Consider the following 24,688-nt stretch of genomic DNA (forward strand, 5'->3'; position numbering starts at 1 on the left):
ACATTCATCAGGCAGAAATGAACAAAGTTCGCAAAAAATATGACCTAGTTCCTGAACTATCGTTCAATGAACTAGTTCAGGTACAACACTGTTAATAAATATAATTATTAATATTTACTGTTGAGAGGCAGAAATTCTGTGGATTTGGACAATTTTAAGTTAAAGAAGGTCTCTCAATGATTAATCGATTAGCAAAAATCATTATGGATTAACTTGCTAATTGATTAATCTTTGCAGCTCTAATATACTGTATATGCTACTGAATGAAAGCGTGCACTCATGTTTGTGTGAAGATGGCCTCAATTTTGTACCTTGTGGCGACTTCTCATCGTCCTGGTCCTGCTCCCCTTCCTCCTTGGCCTCTTCAAGTTCCCCTTCTTCCTGCTCAGCCAGAGCTGGATGGGCTTGGTCTCTGACCAGCTCGCTTGCTTGCTGCTCCTGCACTGAACTCTGCTCACCTTCCTCCTCCTCCTTTTCACCTTCTTCTTGCTCATCAGCCACGCATTCTTTACCATTCACATCTGGTACTTCACCCTCTGCATCTGGAAAAGTGGGAGGACTGGACTTTTCTCCAAAAGCCCTAAATAAAAAAGATAAAGAGGACATATTAAAGTAAATAGACTTTTTTTTTTTATTGCTTGTAAACAAAGACAGTGGGCCCCCCCATATTCACGGTTCGGCATCTGCGGATTCATCGATTTTCTGATTTTGAAAAACACACTTTTCACAAAAAAACGCTTATTGGTGATAACTTCCTGGGTACAGTGCCGTGAAATAGTATTGGCCCCCTTCTCAAATTCCTATATTTTTGCATCGTTTCCCCACTTTAATGTTTAAGATGATTAAACATATGTAAACATCAAACAAATATAACTCAAGTGAACTTAAAATGCTGTTTTTAAATGGTGATTTTATTTATTTAAAAAAATAAGAAAATAAAAACTATTCAAAGTAATGACCCCCCTTGTTAGATCATGAATTATTTGTGGCTAATCATAATTTTTGGTTAATTTTCACTGATCACACCCAAGCCTGATTACCTCCAAGCCTCTTCAATCAAGAGATCACTTAAACAGAATCTGTCCCGACAAAATCAAGTCGGAGAAAAGATCTAAAAAAGCTGCACACAAAATTAAACGATCCGAAGAAATTCCAGAACAGTTGATAAATAAAGTACCAAAATCTCGTGTATAATGCGCATCCCCCCCCCCCCAAAATTGTCAAAAGTCAATAGTGCGCATTACACATAGGTATAGGGGCAAATGGGAAAAAAACTTTCACATTTTATAAATGTATGCCGCCATCTAGTGGTTATGAAAAAGCTGTACACTTTAATTCCAAAATGCCACCGCCACCTCGTGGTTTTAAAAAAAGTGTAGCCTACACTTTCATTCCAATATGATAGGGGTACGTATGCCCGCATACATGTACAGTTCTGCTCGTATGTTTACATACGCTGGCAGAATTTGTGAAATATTGTTTTTTTAAAATATGACTGATTGAACAACAACCATCATTAATTTCTTCATGCTTATGTATTGTTTAATGATAATGCTTTTCTGAAATGCTTGACCGTTTAATTTGAATCCCATTAAAATCAAAGTAAATGTGTTTCCCCTGGTCCTTCATGTTTTCTTTTAAGAATTGTACCCATCTTACAAATTCTGCCTGGGTAATCAAACATATGAGCAAAACTGTGTGTTTTCTAATTTAGTAAATAAAAGTAGGGCTGTTAATTTCAAAATAAGAGCAAGTAAATTAAAAAAAGTGTTTAAATAAAGTTCTAAACGTCAGAATAAAATACCAATAAAAACAAAATACCGATACTTCATGTTTTGATCATATGGGTAGAAGCAAAATCATGCATTGTAAAAATGCATTATACATAGGTAGAAGGGTTTTCCAGAATTTTGAGGTCAGCATTGGGGATGCGTATTATACATGGGTTCGCATTATACATGAGAAATTACGGTAATTGACATCTATCAGTCTGGAAAGGGTTACATAAGCCATTTCTAAAGCTTTAGGATTCCACCTAACCATAGGGAGAGCCATTACTCTTACGTGTAGATAACATGGAACAGTGCTGAAACTTCCCAAGAGTAGCCGGCCGACAAAGATTACCCAAAGAGAACAGCAATGACTCGTCCAGGAGGCCACAGAGTAACTCAGGACAAATTGTAAAGAACTGCAGGGCTCCCTTGCCTCAGTTAAGGTCAGTGTTCATGACACAACAATAAGGAAGAGACTGGGCAAAAATGGCAAAAAGAACAAAGACACATCTTACTTTTGAAAAAAATAAAAAATATTTCAATGACTTTTAGGAGAATATTATATGGACTGACGAGATGAAAGTTGAGCTTTTTGGAAGGTGTGTGTCTTGTTACATCCGGTGTAAATGTAGCACAGCATTTCAGGAAAAGAACATCACACCAACAGTCAAACATGGTGGTGGTAGTGTCTTGGGCTTCTTAGCTCCTTCAGGACCTGGACAACTTGCTGTGATTAATGGAACCATGATTTCTGGTCTTTAACAGAAAATCAGTTTGTGATCTCAAGCTTGAAACGGATCTCCATGGACTCCAAATTGTCATAATTATGTGGTTTTGAGCTGCTAATTTGGACCCAGTTGTGGTTTACTCAATATCATGTCGGGATACTTATTAAGTGATTTTTCATTCACGTCACATACACAGATCCACACACTAATTGACAACTGTGTGAAGTGTAGAGCATGAGGTACTGCATCCACAAGTGAAAATGATTTTGTGGTCTGGGCTCCTCTTTCACAAGTAGCTGTTTGTCACGTTGCAACACCGTTAGCGCCGCCCTGTGGTTGTCATGGTAATGAAAGTTAAAGTTACACTTCCATATCAACATCCTGGTCAGTCTCCTTCGAATTTGAATTAAAAGACTCTATCAACTAGAATTTGGGATCGGTATAAAATCTTGCGATACTTAATCAATGATAACACCGTCTGAATATTCCTAATATGACTGCATTACAACAAAACTGTGCTTGCTATGAAATTGTTGATATACCATGTTAACTAAATAGACAACAGTATCAGCAAAGCTATCACTAATCACAGCAAGCAGCACCGGTCTCCTGGTTGAAAAGTGCAATTGGTAACATACTGACAAAAACATTGGATCCCAATTATCGCCACCCTCTGTGGACAAACTATCCCTAGAGCAAAACAGCTATCAATGAAGATGTGATTTGTGGAAGGAAGCCACTCACCAGAGATGATCCATGTATGTGTGCAAAACACACACCCCTCTCCCTTTCATGCCCAAATTGAGCATTTCTGCACTGCAAACTGCAGCTGTGCCAATTGCAACAGGAGCTCTGGAATCAATATATAGAGTTCTGTCAAACGTGCATAAGTGTATGAAAAACCTTTTACTTAAAAAAAACAACTTACCTATTATTAACAAGTGTAACAGCACAGGGGTCACCCTGTTTTAAGTCTGGGAGTCCACTGGAAGGCACTACCACACCTGGAAGCATGAGATCTGTAGACAGGAAGTTACTCAGCTTCTTGATCATCTGAATCAAAATAGAAACATCTGTGCAGTTGTTGAAAAAGAAGATTACCAGCTCCTCCGATCATCTTGTGAAGAACAAGAGGCCATGTCCTGAACGCAGGCAGGACAGCAGGGTAGCGCCAGAGCATATAGACTATTACAATATGAAAATTTACATTTTAATTGACCTACTACACTTTGAGTATTCCATGATTTTCATACGGCAGAGTAGGCTTTTAATCACCTGTAGGATAAAGCTGTTTATCCACTTCAAAGAAGAGCGGGTTTTTATGACCTACATATAATGTCACAGCGTCTCCCTTGTGCGCAAATATCTTCACAACATTGAATTCCTCTTTGTTCGGGACCAGCTCTGTTAGTTCATCAGAAAACAGGGTAGGGAAGGCTGCTGATACGTCAGCCTTGAGCTTTCTCCTGAAGATAACACAATCCAACACAGTATTTTTAAATTCATTTCATAGTAGAAATGGGTACAGTATTGTTAGAAATTACTGGCTTACACAACACTGCATACACTTTTGCTTGATACATCCCATTACAGATACACATCCAGATATCCTTATAAACATATAATTGCAGTACACTGAGTCGCACCGGCACAGCAAACGCACAACATATCAACATCATACAAACAAAAGTGTATGCAGTGTTGTGTAAGCGTACAGCCAGTAATTTCTAACAGTATTCAAAAATAAGTATTTTGTTTAAAGTAAACCAAAAATTCTCTCTTTTATTTCTTCTCAACAGATGAAGAAATTAATAGCCAACTAGAGCAGTTTGTGCATTATTTACGTGGGACTCACTGGGAAAAGGTCAAACTAAGCTGTAAAATTTAAGTGGAAACAAAACTTTATTCTTGTTTACCAGCAGCTATTGAAATACATTTCTTTTTTTGTTTTTATCATTTTGAAGACTAAATGACAGGTTAGCTACTGACATTTTGCAACAAGCACAGGCCGTCACTCACCTGTCGGATCCCTTCATTACGATGTTGGATTTAACACGAAACGGTTTTGCAAACATCTTATCAGAAAATGAATCAAAATCAAATGGGGAAAACTGTAGAAATGATATTACATGCTAGTAAGGAAAAAAGGAAAAGCCTTTTTGCAGCTGCCGTGCGTTGCGTTTAACAGTCCGGTGCCTATTTAGTTTCGGCGTGAAACAACAGCACGGTGTTTTGGTTCCGCTGTTTGAAATGCACAGACACCGAGCCCAAAAATAGTACGAATCAACCACCACAATCTCTATGCATTCCAGTTGCTTGGAGATAACATGTGGTATGAGTCATGACTTGTGGGTGAATTACTTAAACTGCATTTGAAAGTGTTCCTCCCCCTTACAGCTACTATCACTGGATGTTGTCTTATTTGCTCGAGGGTGCTTCATCTCCATGGAATCCAAATTGTCATAATTATGTGGTTTTGAGCTGCTAATTTGGACCCAGTTGTGGTTTACTCAATATCGTGCCGGGATACTTATTAAGTGATTTTTCATTCACGTCACATACACAGATCCACACACTAATTGACAAGTGTGTTAAGTGTAGAGCATGAGGTACTGCATCCACAAGTGAAAATGATTTTGTCTTCTGGACTTGTCTTCTTTCACAAGTAGCTGTTTGTCACGTTGCAACACCGTTCGCTCCCCCCAGTGGTTGTCATGGTAATGAAAGTCAAAGTTACACTTCCATATCAACATCCTGGTCAGTCTCCTCCGAATTTGTATTAAAAGACTGAAAACTGATTTTTCATTCATTCATTCGTCTTCCATTCTGCTTATCAGAATCAGAATCAGAATCATCTTTATTTGCCAAGTATGTCCAAAACACACAAGGAATTTGTCTCCGGTAGTTGGAGCCGCTCTAGTACAACAGACAGTCAATTTACAGAACACCAGGGTCGCGGGCGTGCTGGAGCCTATCGCAGCTCTGAAATGGTCGCCAGCCAATTGCAGGGCACATATAGACAAACAACCATTCGCGCATACATTCACACTTAAGGGCAATTTAAATTCCTCAATCAACCTACCATGCATGTTTTTGGGATGTGGGAGGAAACCGGAGTGCCCGGAGAAAACCCATGCAGGCACGGGGAGAACATGCGAACTCCACACAGGCGGGGCCGAGATTTGAACCCCGGTCCTCAGAACTGTGAGGCAGATGTGCTAACCAGTCGTCCACCGTGCCGCCACAAGTGATTTTTGTGCATCATATATAAAGCACATGCTTACATCAGACCTTATTTCCTGGAAAGTCACAGCTGCTTGCAGGAGTCATTGAGGCAAGTTGGGAGAGTGAAGGTGTGTCAGATCAGATGCATCTCATGCTGCTTGCGTGACAAAGTAGGTCTTGAGCCATGTTTCTTCGATACTGAAATTCCCTCCTCGCAGTCCCTCATGCTACAATGACAGAGCAGGACCTTACTCAGGTTTTGACTACCAAAGCAAAGTACTGTAATCAAGACAGTAGACTCTTCCTGGGTAATATATAGGTTGTGCATACTTCCCTATATGAATAAAATAAACCCATCATCTGACAATGGAAGTACTTTTCATTTTGGTAATAGCCAGCATTTTACAGCAGATCCCCAATTTTCTCTGTCTGAATAGCGTCTCTGCAGCTGAAAATCATACACTAATTGATAATTTTTTATTTTTCCCTGTATTCTATTGTAACTTCATCGTTTTCTCTGCAATATAATAAATTGTCGGCAATACAAGTATGATTTTTGGATGCCTTGAATCATGCTTTTATTATTTGGGAAAATAATAACCAGACCAAAGCTTAGTTTTATTTATCAGGAACAGCATTTGAGTCATCAAAAAAGGCTGCTTCTTGTACATGTTTACATTACTGTAAAAGATAAGGGGCAGGAGATTACTTGGGTTGTTCCCAACATCTGGTCAAAATTTCATGTCAATAGCACCTTTGGAAATAAATTAAGTGAGAAAAATGGTGACGTGCTAAATACTCATTTTAGCCTGTGTGTGTGTGTGTGTGTGTGTGTGTGTGTGTGCGCGCGCGTAAAAGTGGACTTATGCATGAGGCTCCCTATGATTATGTCATTCGAAGTTTGCCTCATTCAAACAGCAGATGGTTTTCATCGGTATTCAATCATCTTGGCCTACTTCTCTGGTTATTTTCAACAAACGTTTGTGGTGGCGCAAGTTGCAGGAAGTTAATCTCTTTTTAATTTGCAAATCTTTTTTTAATTTACCTGGTCCATTTATAAAATATAAAACGGTATAAAACAGTACAATTATTCTTGTAAGAATGTACTCATTTCAACTGACAGTCAAGATATTTAAATTAAATTATTAATATATGAGAAAAGCCAGCACACTCTCACAGCCTCACTCTGACCTGTTAGCTTGGGTTTAAGGAACTTTGCTGACTATTTTGGGGTATCCACCCCTGGATAACAAAAAAATGACCATCCCTCATTTGCTCATAACTGGGCTAGACTATCAAACAGAGGCAGAGCAAAGGGACCTCTGGCAGCTGAGAGGATACAGAAGCGATGCCGAGTTAATATTTCTGCACGGCAGGTTTGTTTATCACCTGTTTTTTTATTTACATTTAAAAACTAAAACTTCAAACTGATAAATTTAGTGTTGTAATAACATTACAAATACAGTGCTGTGGATAAGTACTGGCCCCCTTCTCAAATTCTTATATTTTTGCATCGTTTCCCCACTTTAAGATCAGCAAACAAATATAACCCAAGTGAGCTTAAAATGCTGTTTTTAAATAGTAATTTCATTTATTAAGGAAACAAAAATCTATTCAAAGTTACCTGGTGCTGTCTGAAAAAATTAATGGCCATCCTCAACAGCAACAACTGAAATCAAGTGTTTTCTATAACTGGCAATGATTCTTTTCTGTCTCTGTGGAGATATTTTGCCCCGCTCTTTCTTGATGAATTTTTTAATTCAATAAAAATGGAGGGTTTTCAATCATGAACGGCCTTTTTAAGGTAATGGCTCTGCATTTCAGTCGGATTCAAGTCTGGACTTTGACTAGGCCACTCCAAAACCTTTTTTTTTTTTTTTTTAAGCCATGGTGGTGCTGGTGTGTTTTAGATCAGTATCCTGCTGCAGAATCCAAGGACACCTCAACTTGAGGTCACAGCCTGATGGCTGAAAATTCTCCTTCAGGATTTTTGGTTAAAGAGCGTAATTCATTATTTCATCAATAACAGCAGGTTGTCCAGCTCCTGAAGGAGCAAGCAGCCCAAGACCATCACATTACCACCATCATGTTTGACTGTTAGTATGATGTTCTTTTTCTGAAATGCTGTGCTACATTTACGCAAAATATAACAAGACACACACCTTCCAAAAAGCTCAACATTCATCTCGTCAGTCTATATAATAGTCGCCCAAAAGTCTTGGGAATTATTCAGATGTTTTTTTTTTCGCAAAACATTTTTGCCCAGTATCTTCCTTATTGTTGTGTCATGAACACTGACCTTAACTGAGGCAAGGGAGGCCTGCAGTTCTATGCATTTTTGTAATTGCATGCCATTAGAAATTACCATATTTGATAGCTGTACTCTTGAATGTAAGTAAAGGGGGAGCCTTTGGTCATACTGGGAGAAGCGGGAGTGAAAAGTGCAGGACAATACAGGACCATAAAAAAAGGCTTCCTGTTGTTTTAAAATACTTTACAAGCTTGTAATCACAAGCAGGGATAAGTTTGTTGTTGTTTTCCTAGCCCCTCTCCTTCAGGAATCGTACATCAAAACTTGTGATTTGTTTTGTAAGGCAACATAATCATGTTATTGTCATAATAATTTATGTTTTTTTTGCCAAATGTTTGATATTTCTTCTTGTGTTCTCCGGCCAGAAATTCTGCATTATAGCTCCAGCCAACCAGAGGCTTCCCTGATCTCCCAAATACAAATTAGATTTGTGGAAATATGCGGTTGCTAGATTATTGTTATTTTTCCGTTGTAATAATGTTTCTTTATTTCAATGCTTCTTACTTAATTTTACATAAGCCTGCTTATTTTCCAGTATACAGTACATGGGTTGCACCCATGTAAATTGGGCCAAATCATTGCTTTTGCCAAGCAACTTGTGATGGCAGGAGTGTGACCTTAATTTAACTCTTAGTTCACTCAATCCACCAAAAACAACAAACAAGAGCCAGTAGCAACATCAAAATAAACTGTGTGGCATGGGAAGTGGAGATTTGGCACATTTTACTACTATACTGAGTTACGCTGTGAATCCCACAAGTGGATGTTCTTTACAAACAGAACATCATTAAAAAAGGGAAATTAACAATTGTATAAAATTACAACAATTAACTATTGTATAAAATGCATTGGCAAGAAGAGAAATAATCAACCAATAAAATCTCCAAACTTTTTATTGATTGTGGCAGCATGGTGTAGAGCCAAATTAATGATATAAAGCTGGACTGCAATAAGAGTTATCTCCGGATTGCCCTTGACGTTGTCGCTTTTCGAGAGCTACAAAGAATAAAGGCGATTGTCATTTGTAATTCGTTGTTTTCACTCTCCTGCATGCTTCCCCTCCTGTCCTTGTCCTGTCCTATATTGTCCTGTCCTATATTGTCCTGGCCTTCCTTCACAGGGTGTAGCACTACTGACCCATACGACACTTAAATCTAATGTGCCATAGTACTAGACATATTATGATTTACTTTCCTCATGTTTTGTTACAGCTAATGTCCTGTCTTTTGTCTTCTTCCTATATTGTTTATCTTTTCACTATCTCTCACTTTTTTTTCCCTGTCACTCCCCTTTAATGTTTTTCTGTCCAACTGAAATTTTCAATAAAAGTCCATCAGAATACAAAGAACCGCAGCGGCATCTTAAAAACTCCACTGTGGTACAGTAAAACTGTTGCGACATAAAAGGGATACAGATCCTCTTTTCTCTTTAAAGCCTGTCGTGTCAGTGACACCTATCATTAATGTTGGATGCGTAATGGTACCCAAAGGCGATTCCCTGATGTGTACAAGCCAAAGAACTGCATTTGTGAATTATGTAGAACTAGTTTTTAAAGAGTTTATATCCTGTTTAATCTTTTTTTGAAATCCTGTACAGCACTTTTATGTTTCATGTACTTTACATTTTTACTACAGTTCAGTTGTCTTTACGTTTTATGTGCCGTACAGAATAAAAATTGTTTTTAATAGCATTTAGGTACAAATTGCGCAATACATTTGAAATGAACTCAAATACAGGTTATCCCCCCGGCCGACAATTGGCTTTCGGGATTGAAAAGCTCTTTCGGGATACTACCTACCCCTGACCCAACCCCTTACCCACCACCAACCCACCTTTGCAAGCTATCCATCCATCCATCCATCCATCCATCCATCCATCCATCCATCCATCCATCCATCCATCCATTCTCTGAGTCACTTCTCCTCACTAGGGTCGCGGGCGTGCTGGAGCCTATCCCAGCTATCATCGGGCAGGAGGCGGGGTACACCCTGAACTGGTTGCCAGCCAATCACAAGGCACATACAAACAAACAACCATTCGCACTCACATTCACACCTATGGACAATTTAGAGTTGTCAATTAACCTACCACGCATGTTTTTGGGATGTGGGAGGAAACCGGAGTGCCCGGAGAAAACCCACGGAGGCACGGGGAGAACATGCAAACTCCACACAGGCGGGGCCGGGGATTGAACCCCGGTCCTCAGAACTGTGAGGTAGACACTCTAACCAGTCGAACACCGTGCCGCCCCTTTGCAAGCTACATATTTAAAATCCCAGATCTCATTTTAACACTGCCTCCCAGTGAGAACATGTAGCCACCTTTCACACATGCATTCTTCTTGTGCCTCCCAAAGTTCTCCTTGAGCAGCTCCAGCACCACCATCAACATAAGCAACTTCTGTCATCCAAGTGCTGCGAGTGGATACCTATGAGATAATTTTATTATTGTATTATTTTAATTTTTTAGGGTTACAATTAATCAGTGACATTTCATAATTTATCAGCTGACTGGCACGTAAATGACAAAATGTTATTAGCTCAATTTCCTTTCACAAAACTAAAAATGACACACAAGTTTTATCCAAAATGTAGTGTTTATTGACATAAAGAAAAGAACTATTCACATTTGAGTAAGTTTACTTTCTTGGTATTACCCTGAAATGGACTTAAAATGATAAAACTTTTACACAATAAATCATTTATTGAATAGTTAGTGGTTAATTACCCTTTGTCTTGTTAAACGTGACAATGGTTAATGTTTCTGTCACTGATTCTCCCAGGCGCATTTGTGATAGATTAGTCATATATGATCGGTCATAAAAGAATGCAAAAGTCAGTAATTCATTAATCGGTGAAACTCATGTAGATGAATGTAGGACTTGTGGGAAATGTTAAAAAATTTGCATTCTAGAAGAGGTTAAAAACGTATATACGTTTAAATATGGTGAACACTGTTTAAAAATACTTGTCTGTACCTGTACAATATGTCAGGTTTGTGATCTGCTAGTTTAGCATCTTTGAGAAAAGCGAATGCTGATCGACTGTTTATGCCTGCTAAAGACAGAGGAGGGAATTCTCGGCGTGATGTCTCATTCTCGGTAGAGCTTCCGGAAAAGCAACATCATTGTCTGAGTGGGCATTTTATCTCGCTTTATTCAGGTATGATACGTGAATATTAATGTGCATAAACTTTAAGAAACCAGTGGGTTCAAACTTGTTTTCAAATCATATATTTGTTTTGACTGTGTTGGCCGCTGTACTTTCACGTTTATGTCAGAGTTGAGTTCGCTAGTTTGGGTGACGCTCAGCGGCCATTTTTTATTTATTTTTTGACAATTGTGCAAAAAGATGCAGAGTCCTCTAGCACTTAGAGCAGTTTGAATGACTAATATAGCAATAGTCCGGTGCAATGACCATTGTGCAAAGGGCGCCGAGACTTCAAGCGAGTAGTACGATAATCTGGGACAATGTTGATTGTGCAAATGTTGCAGATACTCCTCAGTCAGTGTGCAAGTGGCGCAGATGCTACTCTGGCATGAGTGGCCAGAGTTGTTGGTCAACAACAGATATGCAAATAGTGAAGCGTGGCGAGACTACTACAGTGAGTGCACAAGTATGTATAATTGGCCCCACAGAAATGTGACAACAAACTCAAGACAAAAAGAAATTGGCAGTATGTTGCAATTTCATCTCCCTTTATTCAGGCTGTTACACATTCTTTGTGCGGTCTTTTATTTTTGTTCCAAAGACTGGAAAGTTCCAGTGTTCGACAACAGGAAATACCACAGCTGTGTAATCTCAAGTGTCACATGCAGGCTAAGTACTCGACCATGACTCTTTTATGACAGTCACAGAAGCCTTGCGCCATGACATTGTCAGAAAAAATCTATTATTTTTTTTCCTGTGGTTTGTGTCAACCTCCACCTGGGTGCCCGGGGCCACCGGATATTTGCTGTTGGTTAGAAAATATATTTTTGGAATTTAATGTTGAAATTTGATAGTTTTTTTCTTATATGATGGGTCACCTCACTAACATGCTGTATATTCAGAGCCACAACATTAGGTACACCTCCACAATCTAATGAGATCCAATACAAAATATGCTATTAATGAGATAATAATGGTCAGTATTGAGAGATATTTATTTAACAGTATGTTTAGTATAAAGCCTGTAGTTGCACTGAATAATATATGTTCATTATATTGTTTCATTTAACATTTTAGTGAATATTTCTCTCTTTGTAAAGACAGAATTTCTGATGCAGCTCTTGTGTTTGATCCGATTTAACTGTGCACTTGTAGCGAATTTTGTGGCCGATACGTGCATGTGATATTCATGTGTAAAACAACACTGCCAATACACCAAATTAATTAAGTGATAAAATCCATCCATCCACCCTGAACTGGTCGCCAGCCAAATTTAGAATTTTCAATCAACCTACCATGCATGTTTTTGGAATGTGGGAGGTAACTGGAGTACCTGGAAAAAACATATGAACTCCACACAGTCATGGCCGGATTTGAACCCCAGGTCCTCAGAAGTCTGAGGCAGTGTGCTAAACAGTCGTGCACCGTGCCGCCTAGTGATGAAATCATTTTTGGTATTATGTCTCAGAAAAGCATGGCAGAGGTGCTTTAGAAGTGTTCAGTAGCAGTGAGTGGAAGTGCATGTTAATTTAGATTCTTTTTGGCTGACTTTATTGAATTCAGTTTATGAACTCCTTCAGCCTCGATGCAACCATGTTACTGTATATCATAAGGCCAGACGACTACACAGGTAAATACTAGCAAGTTTTTAAATTCTACCTTAACTTAAGGAAAATATTTTTCACCACCATGTATTTTATCACTCAGAGATGTTAAAACATTTACTTTGGGTCTGATGAGTCAGAGAACTGTTATTATTATTGGGAAAAAAGGAATTAGAAAAAAAATGCACAAATATTTCACTTTTGGGGGAAAGTTGATAACAGAGGAATGTCATGGGATAAATTGTCTACTGGGAAACAGCAAGAAGTGATAAGATGCAAGATATGAAATGAATGATGTAAATGATATTATATTGCACATCTCAGGTTTCTTCAGAAGCTGCAGGTCAGGAGCATGTTTTCCCATCCCTGTCCTTTGCTCGCTCACACAGAATCTTGTCATACTTGAATGTGGGAATTCTCCAATTCCTTTCAAGGTCAGACTCAGAACCCTTTCTACCCCCACGAGTGTTTCTACCCAATAGCAGAATATTTTCCAGGGTTCATGTAAAGGCACGTCTCTAATAAAACAGGAATTTTTTTTTCTTTGTTCAACATCCTGGGTTTAAACATTGATAAGCAATGCAAGCAATGACAAAATTATGGTGCTGTGCGATGAATCTTTAAGTTATTTTGGACTCCTCATAAAATGGGGAGTCAAACAAGAATTAGGCTGTAAAATATTTAAAGGGTATAATGAAGGAATTACTTGCTCAATAAATGTGATTTCATTTGTTGTTGATGTATGAATGATTTAGTGGCTATAAAGCTGTAGACCATTAGGAACAGTTCACATATACCGTTTGGAACTTTTATTATAATGAAATTGGATAGAATCCAACTAATAAATAACTTTTTGACGTAACATAAACAGTTGATTAGGTGATAAACAGAGATACGTTAGTCAACATACATGTGTAGTGGAGAAATACTCTTAGTGGACTTGAAATATATTTGTAATAGGGTGCATAAACATAATATACACAAAATATTTATTCAACAAAGGTCCGTCTTTGCTTCTAGTCAAAGCAAAGCTTCCAGTTAAATTAGTCAGCATGGCCAATTATTGCATTGAAATCTTGTTGTTTGCGGATCAAATGCAGATCTTCATGATGGCTCGATCTGCCACTGCAGTCGGAGAACACTGGAAATACAAAGAAGAAGAATTTCAAGAATTCAACATGTACAGCAGTCATATATCACATTGAATAATATCCTCTTGACCTCTACTGGGTGACAATTTAAGCATTTCAGATGCTGGGAAACAACATCTGCCAAAGTCAGTTTTCTGTTATAATTTAGGAGTATGAAGTTCAGATCCGGCGGAACGGTATATGACTGGTTAGAGTGTCTGGCTCACAGTTCTGAGGACCGGGGTTCAATCCCGGGCCCCGCCTGTGTGGAGTTTGCATGTTCTCCCCGTGCCTCCGTGGGTTTTCTCCGGGCACTCCGGTTTCCTCCCACATCCCAAAAACATGCATGGTAGGTTAATTGACAACTCTAAATTGTCCGTAGGTGTGACTGTGAGTGCGAATGGTTGTTTGTTTGTGTGTGCCCTGCGATTGGCTGGCAACCAGTTCAGAGTGTACCCCGCCTCCTGCCCGATGATAGCTGGGATAGGCTCCAGCACGCCTGCGACCCTAATGAGGAGAAGCGGCTCAGAAAATGGATGGATGGATGGAAGTGCAGATCCAAAACATTACTTTAAACCTCCTGTTACCTTTAATTTTCAAAACATTTTGGATTGCTATTATTATTATTTTGCTTTTTAAAAAAATATGTAATGGGAACAAAGAGGATAACAAAATCATTTATTTGCTGTTGGTGTGTTGCCTATCTAAATAGCCCTAAATATAGTCCTTTGGCAAAGCTCACCCAAGGACCACATGATTAGCCCACAGGGCTGTTCCAAAAATATCTCCGCAGTAATGGGACATTTCCTACAAATTTTAAAATAACTTGCATAGATTTATAGAAAAAAAGTATTGCCAACTGATATTTATCTGTTTCTTATGTTATTAAATCAAAGATGATAATTAATGTAAGAAATTATTAACATGGTCAGTATGTTCGCATAGATGAATATCTTTAATTATCAATAATAACATATAATTAAAGGTATCCATCCAATCTCTGAACCGTTTATCCTTTCGAGGGGCGCGATGTGCTGCAGCCTATCCCAGCTGACTCTGGACACCCAGAACTGTGGCACATACTATATAAACAAACAACCATTCCAACTCACATTCACACCTACGGAAAATTTAGAGTCTCCAATTGATCTATCATGAATGGTTTTGGAATAATTTAATTAAATTTGAGCAAATTTATTGTATCAGAAGTGTATATCAAACTGTAGGCCTTCAAATGAATCAGTACCAAAGAAGTAGATCTCAATTTTCTTGTTCTTGTAGGTTTACCCAGTTGTTCCCATTAAACTAGGTAGTCAATTAACATAAACAAGCAAAAATAAATAAAAATACTTCAAGTTTGCCAAGTTCTCCAAGACCGATGTACCTCATGAAATACCCAAGAAACTGCTATGACCCGGTCAATTTGACACAGAATTGTAAAACTGGCCAGGATGATTTTCCCCCTCCCCTCCTTGACTGCATTCCTTATGGACTGGAATAATGAGTAGCTAAAGCATTTTCACAAAAATATTAAAAATACTCACATTATTGTAGCTCCATCTCTCAGCCTTGCTGGTCTCTGCTTCAAATGAAATGAAATGACATAACATGCATCAGGATGACCTAAGGAAACATACATACACGCATTGTGCAATGTGCTCTTACCTAGAACTCATGTAAGATCCCAATCTGTGACGGAAGAGGGGCCTCTGTTTTCAATGAAACGGACATGATTAGTTTTTATGCAATTAAAATACAATGCAGAGGCCGGTCTCCCATTACTCAGATACAGTAGACATAAAAAATCTATACACCCTTGTTAAAATGCCATCTTTTTGTGATATAAAAAAAAAACAAGACTAAGATGAAGCATGTCAAAATCTTTCCCACCATTATTGTGACCTACTACCTGTACAACCCATTTGAAAAAAAATAAAAACATTTTGAGAGGTGAAGTAAATGGAAACTACTGAAATAATGTGGTTGCACAACCTATAACTGTGTTCAGAATTAACCAATCACATTCCAACTCATTGAATGGGAGTCAGCACACAGCAGCTTTGTGTTTGCGCCAAACATGCTTTTTTGAATTTTGGCCAAAAAGTTAAACTTTGGACAGACCATAACACATTTTCCCACGTGCCTGGGAGATTTTTTTCATTTTTTTTGCGAGCTAGGGCGTATTTCTTTCCACCCCACCGCATAGACCAGAGATGTATGCAGAAGATGGGAGAATGTTGTCACGTCATAAAAAGCTGGTAATTGCCATACATTTCTGCAGCTCCTTCAATGTTGCTTTCAGTGTCTTGGCAGTTTTGGAGGGAAGGCTTGAAGAAGTTCTTGGTAATGTCACTCTTGTGCCATATTTTCTACTTGATTATGACTTCACTGAGTTGTATGGTATAGTGTATTTAATGCCTTGGAAATTCTTTTGTACCTTTCTCAATGATACAGTTAGATCCCTCTGAAGCTGTGGAGGCTCTCTGTGGACCATGGGTTGTTCTGTAAGATGTGACTACAAAAATGTCATGAATAGCCTACTAGAACATCTGAACTTTGTTTGTGATTAATCAGACGTACTTAAAATGGTGGCAGGTGTGTGCTGACGCCAATTTAACATGAATTAAAATATAATTTATGATTTGTTTATTCTGAACACAACTGCGTCCCAAGTTATAAGAGGGTGTGCACACTGTTCCTCTCTAGATAAGATGTAGGATTTGTTTTTTTTCTCAATATCGTTGTACAGATTATAAGTCCCGTTAATGGTGGAAAAAGGTTTGAAATTATTCATTTGTATTCTAACAGTGGTGTGTAGACTTTTTATAGCTGCTGTAAATCAGAAGCCATGGCTACTGGACGAAATTCGACTCCATTAAGATCCAACAAAGCAATGACTAAGATTTTCAATTACCCAACATTGTGTACAGGATGTGTGTGTGTGTGTGTGTGAGAGAGAGAGAGAGAAAGAAAGAGAGATAGAGGGAGGGAGAGAGAGAGAGAAGGACAGAGAGAAATAGAGAGAGAGAGCAAATGAAAGAGAGACAAAGAAAAATTGAGAGAGAGAGCGAGAGACAGATAAAGAGACAGAAAGAACAAATGAGAGAGAGACAAAGAGAAAGAGAGCGTTCCCAGCAGCCATTTTGGCCATTTTTTCCTCCGTATTTGAGTCAGGTTTTCTCCTTGGTCTGTCATGATATCCATGATATACCGTAAGGTGGGAGAGGACTGATTCAGCCTGCGGTTTACCACAGATTTCAATACGTTCCCTCTCAGCCAGTCACGTTCTGATGGCGTCACTCATGTTTGGCGCATTGTCAAGGCTTTCAGATGATGAAACATGGTTGCCAGGCAGATTTGAAGCCCGTTTGTTGCTCTGGCAGTGTCGAATGAAGCTCCCTTGTCTGGCCTTGTCTAAAGATTTATGTGACACATGCCTTTTGGGTGGATTTCCACAAAATCTGACTTCTGCATGTCCCATCCGAGTACAGAAGATGAGTCACACACTGGATCAGTGGACAGCTTTCTCATGACCTGGGAATTTAAGAACCTTCCTCAAGGGGACATTAGTGATGGAAGCCGACGGGAATCGCGCTGTGGAAGCTTCAATCACAGGGTGCATTCCCAACCACTCACGGCTCTCAGACCACTTTTACATCCTTCAGGCTTAAAGTATTTAGCAAGATTGTTGTTTAGTACAGCTCACAGCAGAGTTCACCAATCATCCCCCTGATAGCACTAAACAACTTTTTTCTCCCTTGGCAAATTCACATCTTACCAGGTTTTAATACACTTTAAATTCGCACCATCTTTCGTTGTTCTGCTAAGCTATCCTGATAGAAATTCAAAATGTTGCAGCACTAAAAATAGTCTTATTCTGCATTACACCTTCTGTATTGTAGCATGATCGGTTGTCTGTGCTATACTTTTAAAGTATTTTTGTTTCTGATTAAACCCAGCAACCAAAGGTCATCGGGCTGAGGTCTGTTAGCAATTCATGGTAGTGTTAAGAACACAAGAAGAGCCCAGCTCAGCTCTGGAATGAGTTCTCCAGAAAGATGAGGAATTTTCCTCTTCAAAACAACTGAGTGTCTGTTTCCATGTTTATTGTAAGTGTTGTGATTTTATTCTGCTTTTATGTTATCCATATGAACAAATATTTTGCGGCCTTATTTTTAAAGTGATGCAATATTAATATTAAAGTTATTTCTCTTTTCGCATTACAGTTTTGCAGCGTTACATCGTGAGACTTTGCTGCAAGGGGCACAATATTTACTCGATTCATTAGTAGAGCAATACAGAATGCAGCCCTATGGGGGGCACAAGTCAGTGCAAACTGTAGGCCGGTCCCAAGCCCGGATAAATGCAGAGGGTTGCGTCAGGAAGGGCATCCGGCTTAAAACCTTGCCAAACAAATATGAGCGTTCATCCAAAGAATTCCATACCGGATCGGTCGTGGCCCGGGTTAACAACGTCCGCCACCGGCGCCGTCAACCTGCAGGGCGCTGTTGGAAATTCAGCTGCTGTGGGTCGAAGTCGAAGTCAAAGAAGAAGAAGAAGAAGAGGTGGAAAGCGGGTTCTTCGGCAGAAAGAGAAGAGGAAAACACAGAGCCTAGAACTGAATGTGGGGACTTTGAATGTTGGGACTATGACAGGAAAATCTCGGGAGTTGGTTGACATGATGATTAGGAGAAAGGTTGATATATTGTGTGTCCAGGAGACCAGGTGGAAAGGCAGTAAGGCTAGAAGTTTAGGGGCAGGGTTTAAATTATTTTACCATGGTGTAGATGGGAAGAGAAATGGAGTCGGGGTTATTTTAAAAGAAGAGTTGGCTAAGAATGTCTTGGAGGTGAAAAGAGTATCAGATCGAGTGATGAGGCTGAAATTTGAAATTGAGGGTGTTATGTGTAATGTGATTAGTGGCTATGCCCCACAGGTAGGATGTGACCTAGAGGTGAAAGAGAAATTCTGGAAGGAGCTAGATGATGTAGTTCTGAGCATCCCAGACAGAGAGAGAGTCGTAATTGGTGCAGATTGTAATGGACATGTTGGTGAAGGTAATAAGGGTGATGAAGAAGTGATGGGTAAGTACGGTATCCAGGAAAGGAACTTGGAGGGACAGATGGTGGTAGACTTTGCAACAAGGATGCAAATGGCTGTAGTGAACACTTTTTTCCAGAAGAGGCACGAACATAGGGTGACCTACAAGAGCGGAGGTAGAAGCACACAGGTGGATTACATCTTGTGCAGACGATGTAATCTGAAGGAGGTTACCAACTGTAAGGTAGTGGTAGGGGAGAGTGTGGCTAGACAGCATAGGATGGTGGTGTGTAAGATGACTCTGGTGGTGGGGAGGAAAATTAGGAAGACAAAGGCAGAGAAGAGAACCATGTGGTGGAAGCTGAGACAGGGCGAGTGTTGTGCAGCTTTTCGGGAAAAGGTGATACAGGCTCTCGGTGGACGGGAAGAGCTTCCAGAAGACTGGACCACTGCAGCCAAGGTGATCAGAGAAGCAGGCAGGAGAGTACTTGGTGTATCTTCTGGCAGGAAAGGAAAGAAGGAGACTTGGTGGTGGAACCTCACAGTACAGGAAATCATACAAGGAAAACGGTTAGCTAAGAAGAAGTGGGACACTGAGAGGACCGAGGAGAGGCGAAAGGAATACATTGAGATGCGACACAGGGCAAAGGTAGAGGTGGCAAAGGCAAAACAAGAGGCATATGATGACATGTATGGCAGGTTGGACACTAAAGAAGGAGAAAAGGATCTATACAGGCTGGCCAGACAGAGGGATAGAGATGGGAAGGATGTGCAGCAGGTTAGGGTGATTAAGGATAGAGATGGAAATATGTTGACTGGTGCCAGAAGTGTGCTAGGTAGATGGAAAGAATACTTCGAGGAGTTGATGAATGAGGAAAATGATAGAGAAGGGAGAGTAGAAGAGGCAAGTGTGGTGGACCAGGAAGTGGCAATGATTAGTAAGGGGGAAGTTAGAAAGGCATTAAAGAGAATGAAAAATGGAAAGGCAGTTGGTCCTGATGACATTCCTGTGGAGGTATGGAAGCATCTAGGAGAGGTGGCTGTGGAGTTTTCAACCAGCTTGTTCAATAGAATTCTAGTGCGTGAGAAGATGCCTGAGGAATGGAGGAAAAGTGTACTGGTGCCCATTTTTAAGAACAAAGGTGATGTGCAGAGCTGTGGCAACTATAGAGGAATAAAGTTGATGAGCCACACAATGAAGTTATGGGAAAGAGTAGTGGAGGCTAGACTCAGGACAGAAGTGAGTATTTGCGAGCAACAGTATGGTTTCATGCCTAGAAAGAGTACCACAGATGCATTATTTGCCTTGAGGATGTTGATGGAAAAGTACAGAGAAGGTCAGAAGGAGCTACATTGTGTCTTTGTAGATCTAGAGAAAGCCTATGACAGAGTACCCAGAGAGGAACTGTGGTACTGCATGCGGAAGTCTGGAGTGGCAGAGAAGTATGTTAGAATAATACAGGACATGTACGAGGGCAGCAGAACAGCGGTGAGGTGTGCTGTCGGGGTGACAGAAGAATTTAAGGTGGACGTGGGACTGCATCAGGGATCAGCCCTGAGCCCCTTCCTTTTTGCAGTGGTGATGGATAGGCTGACAGATGAGGTTAGACTGGAATCCCCGTGGACCATGATGTTTGCAGATGACATTGTGATCTGCAGTGAAAGCAGGGAGCAGCTGGAGGAACAGTTAGAAAGATGGAGGCATGCACTGGAAAGAAGAGGAATGAAGATTAGCCGAAGTAAAACAGAATATATGTGCATGAATGAGAGGGGTGGTGGGGGAAGAATGAGGCTACAGGGAGAAGAGATGGCAAGGGTAGAGGACTTTAAATACTTGGGGTCAACCGTCCAGAGCAATGGTGAGTGTGGTCAGGAAGTGAAGAAACGGGTCCAAGCAGGTTGGAACGGGTGGAGGAAGGTGTCAGGTGTGTTATGTGACAGAAGAGTCTCTGCTAGGATGAAGGGCAAAGTTTATAAAACAGTGGTGAGGCCAGCCATGATGTATGGATTAGAGACAGTGGCACTGAAGAGAAAACAGGAAGCAGAGCTGGAGGTGGCGGAAATGAAGATGTTGAGGTTCGCTCTCGGAGTGACCAGGTTGGATAAAATTAGAAATGAGCTCATCAGAGGGACAGCCAAGGTTCGATGTTTTGGAGACAAAGTTAGAGAGAGCAGACTTCAATGGTTTGGACACGTCCAGAGGAGAGAGAGTGAGTATATTGGTAGAAGGATGATGAGGATGGAGCTGCCAGGCAAGAGAGCTAGAGGAAGACCAAAGAGAAAGTTGATGGATGTCGTGAGGGAAGACATGTTGGCAGTTGGTGTTCGAGAGGAGGATGCAGGAGATAGGCTCTCATGGAAAAGGATGACGCGCTGTGGCGACCCCTAAGGGGACAAGCCGAAAGGAAAAGAAGAAGATTAGTAGAGCAATACAGTAAACATTTTCCCACTCTGCGCTAAAGCACAGTTTGCCTTCAAGCAACAATAACAAGCTTACGGTAGCTGTTCAGCAAACAGGCCAAAGTTTGGGCGGAGCCAGGCCAAGGGCCTTTGGTGTTCATGTTATTTTGTCTTGTACTCAGTTGATAAAGCAAAGTATCGTCTGGCAGGTTCCAGGTGTGTTTTAAGACCATCCCAGCCAAAGTAAATCTGTTGTTTGACAAAGCATTTCCTCTTTTGAAATGTTTTATTTTTATGCAGACAAACTGTTCAGAAGCCTTACTGATGGGAAAACAGAGAGAGACAAACACACGGTTTGTGTGGCTCTATTTAGATATTCTAAAATGATTCATATGTTTGTGCTTTCATGTTTTCCTGGGCTTGCCTTTAGGAAAGCTTTGATTTAAAGACTACCATAATGTTTTTTCAGGTACTGCTCATCAGAGCTCACATGCTTCACCGATAACTTACAGTTACTGGCCATCGGGCTAGAGAACTCATTCATATAGCTGCAACATGCTATGGAATGCACATCAGCTCAGCCCTGTGAATTCTGACCATGTGCTTGTAAACGGGGTAAGAAGGACTCACTACTTGAATACCAACTATAAATGCCATTCAAACAACCAAAGGTTATAGGAACAAATAAACCCGTTTTTACAACATTCCTAGTGAGCACTGTGTGTAAGCCTGTGCGCTGAAGTTTTGGCCATAATCATCATATGAGTCTGAAGCTTGACACGATCGATTTTTAGCCTATACTGTACAGTATGTATTATATACCTCTTAAATCTAAGGTGTCATGCAAGGTTAAAAAAAACATTGTCAATTAGCTATAACTCCAATTCCAATGAAGTTGGGACATTGTGTTAAACATAAATAAAAACAGAATACAATGATTTGCAAATCATGTTCAACCTATGTTTAATGTAATACACTACAAAGACAAGATATTTAATGTTCAAACTGAAAAACGTTATTGTTTTTAGCAAATAATCATCATGAATTTTATGGCTGCAACTCGTTCCAAAAAAGCTGGGACAGGTGGCAAAAAGTTGAGGAATGCTCATCAAACACCTAAACGTACAATTGCAAGGAATTTAGGGATTTCATCATCTACGGTCCATAATATCATCAAAAGGTTCAGAGAATCTGGAGAAATCACTGCATGTAAGCGGCAAGGCCGAAAACCAACATTGAATGCCCGTGACCTTCGATCCCTCAGGTGGCACTGCATCAAAAACCAACATCACTGTGTAAAGGATATCACCACATGGGCTCAGGAACACTTCAGACAACCAATGTCAGTAAATACGGTTTTGGCGCTACATCCGTAAGTGCAACTTGAAACAACACCCAGAAACGCCGCCGGTCTCTCTGGTTTCACTTCTCTAAAAACTCTTAACAGACAGACAGACAGACAGACAGACAGACAGATAGATAGATAGATAGATAGATAGATAGATAGATAGATAGATAGATAGATAGATAGATAGATAGATAGATAGATAGATAGATAGATAGATAGATAGATAGATAGATAGATAGATAGATAGATAGATAGACAGGATGGCAGGCAACAATACATACAGACAGACAGACAGACAGACTGTAGCAACCAGTCTTGCCACAGTTACCTTGAAAAAGTAACCTAGTTATTTTACTGATTACTTGAGCAACAATCAAATACACTTTTTACGAAGGAAAATAACAAACATAGTGTGGTGACAGTTAAACCGTGCATTTCTTTGCACTTTCATATTTACTGCACCTTCACTGTGGATTGAATGATAAACAATGACCTCTCAGTCTGCCTATTCGGACTGTTGAGGTGCTGCTTCTTCAAGTCATCAGCTACAAAGGATTGTAAAGAATCGTTGAGGACTCAATAGTAACTACCATTAGTTTAATGAAGTAACAATAATCTGATTGCTTTCCTGGAAATGGTAACAAATTACATTGCACGTTACTCAAAACGTATAACTCGCTGGTTATAGGATTACAGAATGCATTAGAATATACAAATGTTTAACACTGTTAAATAAAGTGCCTGAAAAGCAAAAATAAAAGTCTTCTCCCTGATTTACTAACCCCTCATTGTTGGAACTATTTCATTTATGAACGACAGACGAAAAAAAAATATTACACGATGGTGGAACCTTGTCGCAGTGTGCGAACGTTTCATTCATCCCTTTTGTGCCGGTGGTTCAGCAATGTGGGGAGGTGGATTTCACTCAGCCGCTCCAACGTCGTGGTCAGTCACTACTTTTCTTATGGCGTCACTGTGTGCCTTTTCTGTGTTTTTCACCTTTATTTTTTACGTTTTGGTAGCTCAATGTGGGTCCAAGAAAAGCAACGGACAAGCCTGGCAAGCGGGAGTGATTCACTGTAGACTTAAAAAAAGACTATTTGTAAGAAGTATCAATGGTGCACACATTGCAAATCTTGCTCGCAAGATTACAGTACAATGTGGAAGAAACAAGTCCACAATGGCCACAATTGTGGAAAAAAATGACTTTGACTCAAGGGAGTCAAGTTACTTGGAAAGGACCGAGAGACACGTCTGGACCACCGAGAAAAGCTGTTGATCGTTTGGATCAATGAAAAACAGCTAGTGAGTGTTAACATTTCCGAGACGATCATTTGCGACAAGGCAACGCACTGAATTGTTGTCAAGAAGCTCCAAGCCAAGAAGTCAAGGTAAAGTGTATTTCGTTCTTTATTCTTCATAATAGTAGCAATCTGTTAAGTCCGCTTCCATCAAAATATTATTTATATTGTTTATAATCTTCGATGTGCTTTTGCGGTGGCATGGTGGACAACTGGTTAGCATATCTACCTCAAAGTTCTGAGGACTGGGGTTCAAATCCTGGCCTCGCCTGTGTGGAGTTTGCATGTTCCCCGTTCCTGCGTGGGTTTTTCTTCCTCCCACATCCCAAAAACATGCATGCTAGGTTGATTGAAGACTCTAAATTGCCCGTAGGTGTGAATGTGAGTGCGAATGGTTGTTCTTTTATGAGTGCCCTGCGATTGGCTGGCAACCAGTTCAGGGTGTACCCCGCCTCCTGCCCACAGTTAGCTGGGATAGGCTCCAGCACGCCCGTGACCCTAGTGCGGATAAGCGGCAAAGAAAATGGATGGATGGATCTCCCTTTGTCAGGTTTGCAAGATAATTTGGGTTGGAAATGCCCAGGATGCCATTTTTCAAGCTATTCTAGTTGTTCTTTTACGCCTGGCAGTTGAAACGGCCGGATTTCTCATTCTTATGAAACATAAATAACCTTTGCTCT

At 40.0% G+C, this 24,688-nt stretch overlaps 2 protein-coding genes across 9 annotated transcripts in view; both read right to left on the bottom strand.

The window, feature by feature from the left end:
* Window positions 1-4,736, bottom strand: part of eif2d (eukaryotic translation initiation factor 2D) — a 25,839-nt gene extending 21,103 nt beyond the window's left edge. The window contains exons 1-6 of one of the 2 annotated variants that reach the window (XM_061778644.1): window positions 4,520-4,727; window positions 3,776-3,966; window positions 3,602-3,685; window positions 3,429-3,519; window positions 3,245-3,352; window positions 312-580 (exon numbers count right to left, since the gene is read on the bottom strand). In XM_061778644.1, coding sequence (XP_061634628.1) covers window positions 312-580; window positions 3,245-3,352; window positions 3,429-3,519; window positions 3,602-3,685; window positions 3,776-3,966; window positions 4,520-4,575 — 799 coding nt within the window. In that variant the 5' untranslated portion in view covers window positions 4,576-4,727. Of the gene's footprint in view, window positions 1-311; window positions 581-3,244; window positions 3,353-3,428; window positions 3,520-3,601; window positions 3,686-3,775; window positions 3,967-4,519 lie in introns of both variants that reach the window. The other variant, XM_061778653.1, reaches the window with a different exon arrangement.
* A 6,953-nt stretch (window positions 4,737-11,689) lies between these two features.
* Window positions 11,690-24,688, bottom strand: part of csf1b (colony stimulating factor 1b (macrophage)) — a 44,476-nt gene continuing 31,477 nt past the window's right edge. For 5 of the 7 annotated variants that reach the window (XM_061778711.1, XM_061778690.1, XM_061778700.1 and 2 more), the window contains 3 exons: window positions 15,585-15,628; window positions 15,464-15,501; window positions 11,690-13,930 (listed from right to left, as the gene is read on the bottom strand). In XM_061778711.1, coding sequence (XP_061634695.1) covers window positions 15,483-15,501; window positions 15,585-15,628 — 63 coding nt within the window. In that variant the 3' untranslated portion in view covers window positions 11,690-13,930; window positions 15,464-15,482. The remainder of the gene's footprint in view (window positions 13,931-15,463; window positions 15,502-15,584; window positions 15,629-24,688) is intronic. The other 2 variants (XM_061778682.1, XM_061778730.1) reach the window with 1 other exon arrangement.

Source organism: Phyllopteryx taeniolatus, chromosome 1 (assembly GCF_024500385.1).
Source record: "Phyllopteryx taeniolatus isolate TA_2022b chromosome 1, UOR_Ptae_1.2, whole genome shotgun sequence".
Classification (NCBI taxonomy): Eukaryota; Metazoa; Chordata; class Actinopteri; order Syngnathiformes; family Syngnathidae; genus Phyllopteryx; species Phyllopteryx taeniolatus.